At 38.0% G+C, this 6,533-nt stretch overlaps 1 protein-coding gene across 1 annotated transcript; it reads left to right on the top strand.

Moving 5' to 3' along the window:
* LOC140142066 (transcription initiation factor IIA subunit 2-like) lies at positions 1–3,453 on the top strand. Its single transcript, XM_072164019.1, has 3 exons — positions 1–158; positions 2,118–2,222; positions 3,008–3,453. Exons 1-3 carry the CDS (start codon positions 87–89, stop codon positions 3,158–3,160), a joined length of 330 nt encoding a protein of 109 aa, XP_072020120.1. The 5' UTR covers positions 1–86; the 3' UTR covers positions 3,161–3,453.
* Positions 3,454–6,533: the final 3,080 nt, after the last annotated feature.

Genomic DNA, 6,533 nt, shown 5'->3' with positions numbered 1-6,533 from the left:
CCACGACTTGCTTTGTTTTGTGAATGTGAACTCATGAACTGCTGCCGGAAATCGTTTAATGCAACATCTGGTAAAGCCAAATTAAAATGAGTTATCAACTTTATCGAAACACAACATTGGGGAATTGTCTTGCAGAGAGTTTAGATGAACTCATACAGGTGAGTTTGCTAATAAAATGTTATAGACTTACTTAGTACCGGCATAAACAATTTAAGCTTACCTGATTATAGCTCCTGACCTCCTGGCATTGTCAACATCGACGTAGAACATGTAGAAGTAGAACTCACTATCTAGCCCGAAATATCATGGCCCTGTTCCTTCCTCACTAGGGCCATGCCCTACGTACGTAAAAACGGGGCACCGTGAACTCACGTCGCGGTGATGACGTTGTGAACACTGACGGTATCTATTTATAGGAAGAAGTCAAAACACGGCGATGATGACAGTCACAAGTCTGGTCTTTTACATCCTCAAATGTGCTCAAAATTTATGAACATGCACCAAATATGTTTTGTTTAAGTCTCATCTTCACGTGAGGAATGGTATGAGAAAAAGTGGTATTTTATGTGTACCCTGGACCAGATATGCTCAGGAGTCTCAGACCTTCGTACGGAGAAGGACAGTGGAAATCGTAGTGACAGAGGTGTGAGTACCTCGGGCTACTCACTATCATTGACTATATAGTTTCAGCACAGTACTTCAGCGGTCTGCAATTGCAGCGGTCTGCCAATTTGGCAGAGTTTATGGCATACACGAAAGTGGGGTTTTGATTGGTTAATTCAATCACATGAATTGATTGGTTATATTCAATCACATGAATTGATTATCCTCAGAATTATCAATATTCAATTGGAATTCTGAAAGTGCTTTTATTAAAGGTGGATGTGACATACATTGTATCACCATGAGAAAAAACTAAAAAATGAATTTGCCGTTTCACAAGGCTCCCGCTAGCCTTCAAAAGCTCTGTGTCCGATCGGACGCACAACTGTAAAACCAGGTCGGGAAATGTGCGTCCCACAATATGTTTGTGCGTCCGTACGTATGTTGATGTATTGGGCAACATGCAATACAATTTTACATGGCTTCTGGTTGCCGGTATTGCATCGCATTGCATCGCATCGCATCTCAGTTTGATGCAAATATTTGACTACATGTATTTCCTTCCATTTTTCTGATGAGATTTTAAAGATTTATGTAAATGTTATTCTCTATACCCCGGTAATAAATTATGTGAATGTAAACTTGCTGACACTGTACGATAATTAAGAAATTTGTAATTTTGTTCTCATGTTTTGAGCTTAAGAATAAGATCACACATCGCCTTACCGGGAGAATTTCCATTGATAGACTTGACCCGACCCCGGAAGTTGTTCGCAAAATCAGTAGTCTCCACAGCAGCCAGTTTGGTTCCCCTCGCTCCACAAAATGTTTGTGTGCAGGGAGCGTAACCAAACTGGCTGCGTAGAAGACTACAAAATAAGGTCTGAATAATGCTGATTACTGATTGGTCTGTTGCTAATTTAATATTAATACAGGGCTGTCAACTCTCACGCATTGGCCGTGAGTCTCACGCATTGGGTCACTCTCTCACGGTCTCACGCCAAGGTAGTATAATCTCACGCCTAGGTAGTAAATCTCATGCAAAAACTGGAAAATGATTAAAATCTCACGCATCGTCATCAATAATGTGTTGTTCCGTTGCTTTAATAATCATGGGTCAAAATGAACATTGGAGTCGGCAAATCCCGGTACGCCTCTGTCTCACGCCAAGCAATTCCAAAAAGTTGACAGCCCTGTTAATATGCACGATGAGATGTGAAATTTTATTTTTTAAGTTACCGTACAAAATAGGATCATTGCAAACACCAATTTGGTAAGCTTATAATCACTAATTCAACTGTCGGACGCAACGGGTTGATGAAATTTGTTGAACATTGTGTCCAGCAATACAATTTTGCGTCTGGACGCAAGAATGTGCGTCCAGTGGGAGCCTTGCCGTTTCAGCTGACATGGACGTGCTACGAAAAAAAAGAACGCGCACGTGGGCTACTGGGCTTTGAGACATAACTTTTTTTTTTAGCCTTACAGTGTTTTCTCTCATTTTGTTCACACAGGCACAGCAAATTACACCAAACTTAGCCCTTCAGGTGCTACTCAAGTTTGACAAATCCATAAATGATGCATTGACTACCAGATTAAGAAATAAAATCAGTTTTAAGGTAAGTTGCTTGTCTATGTAATAATATTTATTTGAATTACTTGCAAAATACAAAAGTAACAATCATGGTTCCCTATTCCAATATTCAGGGTTCGGTTTTTGCCGGCAAAAAAACTGACAAAAACCTGTTTTTGCCTGGTTTAAACCGGCAAAAATGGCAAAAACTCATATAGTCACTCAAATATTTAAAAAATAACACAGAAAGCTCATAAACAGCAGCACACAACTTTTAATAAATCATTTTAACATAAATTTTGTCTCATCAAGTCTTCTAAAATGAAAAAAGTTTTGAATCTGATATGCCACATTTTGGCTAAATGCACTTGAGCAATGAAAATGCATGCCTTTGATTTCTTATGTTACAAAATCTGGCCTTGTTACACTCAGGAAATGATTTTTGCAAATAATTTGTTTTGAGATGAAAAAACTGAACTATAAATCACTTTTTTAGTTTTTGCCATTTTTACCGACAAAAACTGGCAAAAATTGTTTTTGCCAAGCGGTTAAAACCGCGGTTTTTTCCACCTGCGGCAAAAACCTGCGAACCCTGGCAATATTCACACAAAATAGCATCTATAAAGCCTATCACAGAACAATATCTCTACCTCAACACATTTGAGTTGTGTGTAAGAGGTGGGGAAACTTTATTAGATCCGATCATTTCTTAAAATGTGCGTTTTTGTCACCATGAATATATTGTAGCATCTATGAAATCAGGGAATGTGAATTAGCAAATTGTGTTATTTACTGCTAAATTGCATTGGGTTTCTTTATTTTCCATTACAGGGCCATCTCAACACATACAGATTCTGTGACAATGTATGGACATTTGTACTCAATGATGTCGAGTTTAGAAATGGAGATTTTGTTTCAGTGGACAAAGTTAAAATAGTTGCCGTAGACGGCAAAAGCTCAGCAGCGGCGGCATCTCAAGACTAGCATCAATACTAGTGGAATACCACTGTATTTGTATTTTTATGTAACTTATTTTGGAGGATCGACTGAGAGATACAAAATGTACATGTATCAGGTTCCCTTTAGGAAAAGTTGTCTACATTGTAGTATAAACTGCATGTAGTTTATAGTTTCAAGATCCTGCTTTGCACAAAGTGTTTAAATTTGAGTTCCTTTTGAATACAAAAGCTGCATTTATAAGCAGTTGTTTTTTGCAGGATGATCAATAGAGTACCTTTATGTTGAACTCTGGATTGCTGCAGTATTATCAGCACTAATTAATGAGAGTGGATTTGAGAAAGTAAATTTACCAAGTGAGTGCAAAAAAACTACAATGCTGCCAGATGCTATTATAGCCAGCAGTTTTTGAGTGCTGCATATTTCTAAAACCAAGGGTATTATTAAATTTGACTTCAGTGACCATTCAGTGGTTTGACTATTGAACATTTGAGAATTCAGAACTGAACACATGATTTTACCAAAAGTTTTTTAAAAATTTATCGCTAATTAACTTTTTCTGGAATTGAACCTTTAATACTTCAGTGATGTACACATTTTGGAAATTTGATTGGTGGTTGGCAACACTTGGTATTAGTGAGTGCCGAGTATTAGCTAGAACAACGAGGATAAGATTTTGTATTTGAACATGTGACGTCAATTTGATGTCACTTCATTTGCTGTAACCAATCAGCACTCTTGAATTATCATTAACTTTACGTCATACGTTCATGTACAGTAATCAGTCTAATGCGGGCAGGGGTGACAGGTGTCTAGAATCAAGAAGTATGTTTCTTTAGGGCTCATATTGAAATACCCTACCACGTTTTCACACAGAAAGAAGGCAGGATTCCCCCCTAAGCTAAGCGCGCCTCAGGAAAGCTCGGTCATAAAGCGGATGGATTATATGCATCAGTGATACACCCTGCCCAGGATTTAAACAAAAGAAGGCTAGCACAGGAAAGCTGCAGGATGGCGCACACCTTCCTGTGTAAGGGAATTTCAATATGAGCCCTTATGCATCGCAAGTAATATAACCCATTTAAGTCCAAACCCATCGTAACGCCAACATATAAATTGGGCTATTCCAGCTGAAATCCATATACCCCAGGCATGAGAATTTTCAGTTTTAAAACTGAATTCATTTTTTTTCAGAGTCAAAATTTCAGCCTGTTTTTGGTACTTTTTGTCCAATTTCACACGCATTTTCATTTTAGTTTTTTTAGGAAAGTGCAGTCTCATGCCTGATACCCCCTATGGAAGACATGATCTTAATCTCCCACACAGGGGTTTAGATATCAAATGGAGTGGCCCACTGAGGTAACCACATTTGAAATTCACACTCCCTGTTTGGAATATTAAGGTCATGTCTTCCACAGGGGGTATGGAATTCAAATGGAAAAGCCCATTGTAAAAAAAGAGTTACTAAAGTTACTGTGGGTTTGAGACTTACAAGGACTTACGATGCCTGATCAAAGTGTGTCTTGGCTGCCATGTTTGCATGTCATTCATGGTGGGCAAAATAGTGTCCAGCAAAATTTGAATTAGAGTTAGAGTTTCATATGTAGGATTGTTTCATTAGTGATTTTTTGATAGACAAATCCAATGTTTTTAATCACTTTCTGAGCTTTCGATGACCGGTTATGTCATCTTGATCACAGATGTCCAGGCTCACTGCACTTCCCACTGTGGGACTTAGTAGTTTCTTTCCCACAGGTTCGTGATTGGTTTATGGATTGGTTCATGATTGGTCTAAGACTTGCTGCTAAACCAATCACGAACCTGTGAGAAAGAGACTACCAAGTCCCACAGCGGGAAGTGCAGTGAGCCTGGACATCTGTGATCAAGATGACATAACCGGTCATCGAAAGCTCAGAAAGTGAGTTAAAAACATTGGATTTGTCTATCAAAAAATCACTACTTGAATTAAAGTGTTTCTGTGTAAAATGTGCAAAGCACTTTGCGGTTTACGCAAACCTCCTTTGTAACGTTCAGTTTATAGATGGAAATTGTTGTTCGAATTTGGGCTTTTGCAACCAAATGATGGATCGAGGTACAATATTTTGATCTCCATCCGTGACAAACCAATACAGCAGATTAAACATAGCCGTTACGCATGCGGCAATACTGAGTAGGGACTCTTTGGTTCTAAACTCTGTTCTAAAACTTGAGAATGTTCTTGCAATTTTATTGTTTCTTACCTGTGTGATATGACACGGTATGATATCACACACTTTAGCGTGTGCGTGTCAACGCCATACTCATACGTGCTATTTAAACCAATCGGAGATGCATAGCAACAACGGGACTGATCGATTCTAAGCCCTAGGTAATTCCTTGTAAAATGTAGGATTCAATTTGATTAAAATTTGGTGTACTTATGATGAATATATTTATTTGAATTGAAGTGTCTAAGAAAGACAATGAAGGTATTGTTTTAGCTGCTGTTGTGCCTCTATTGTCTCATATAACATCATTAATTGTGGCGTACCATTGTTTTACTTAAAATAATGATGTTGCCTGTGTTATATGAGATGATAGATGCACTCCAGTGCTTTAAAACAATACCTTTATTCTCTAAATGCATCCCAGGTCATGAAATATCAGCATTCCATTGGCTAATCAACAAAAGTTGCATCACATAACACAGCTCCTTGTATGACAAATTGGAATGTGCATCAGCAAGCACATTGAAGGAGCTACCTGGAGCAAAGGAAGTTCAATTGAATAAATATAGCAGGGCATATTTTAGTTCATATCACATGGCAAAATGGAACCCATTTGAAACAAAACATGATTCAATTTTGAGGCTGTATAGCATTTTTTTGCAATATGTCTACATTTTCTTTATCACTTCGATCTATGAAAAAGCTATGCAATATTGTTGAACTAAAATATGCCTTCTCGAGTGCCAAAAGGTTTGTGACATGTTTCAACAGTACCTTCAATTTGTATACTAGGGGTAGCTTGTTCACAAAAAGTATTTTTATGTCTTTTTTTAGATCTGTGTAAGGAAGCAATCAAATAGAATCAATGAAGTCTGTGAAAAACAAGAGAGGGAGAGGGACTAATCTTAAGATTACATGTCTTGTAAACTCTTCAAAACATTGATATTATAGTAGGAATTTCAATTGACTGAACACAGCTTTCAACAGCTGTACTTGATCAAACCGCGATCTTATATTGTGTATTTCAAACTACAATGTGAACGCATAGCCTTGGATACAATACTAACCAATCACAAGTGCGTTGGCATGGTTGGATTCACTTCCGCGTTACTCATGCACAGTCGCACACTGGCGTACATCGCGCAGCGTATGCAAACAATCGTCACACTATATCAGGCTGTGTTCATTCAATT

The sequence above is a fragment of the Amphiura filiformis genome, chromosome 20 (genome assembly GCF_039555335.1).
Source record: "Amphiura filiformis chromosome 20, Afil_fr2py, whole genome shotgun sequence".
In the NCBI taxonomy this organism is placed as follows: domain Eukaryota; kingdom Metazoa; phylum Echinodermata; class Ophiuroidea; order Amphilepidida; family Amphiuridae; genus Amphiura; species Amphiura filiformis.
This window is presented reverse-complemented; position numbering and strand designations above follow the sequence as displayed.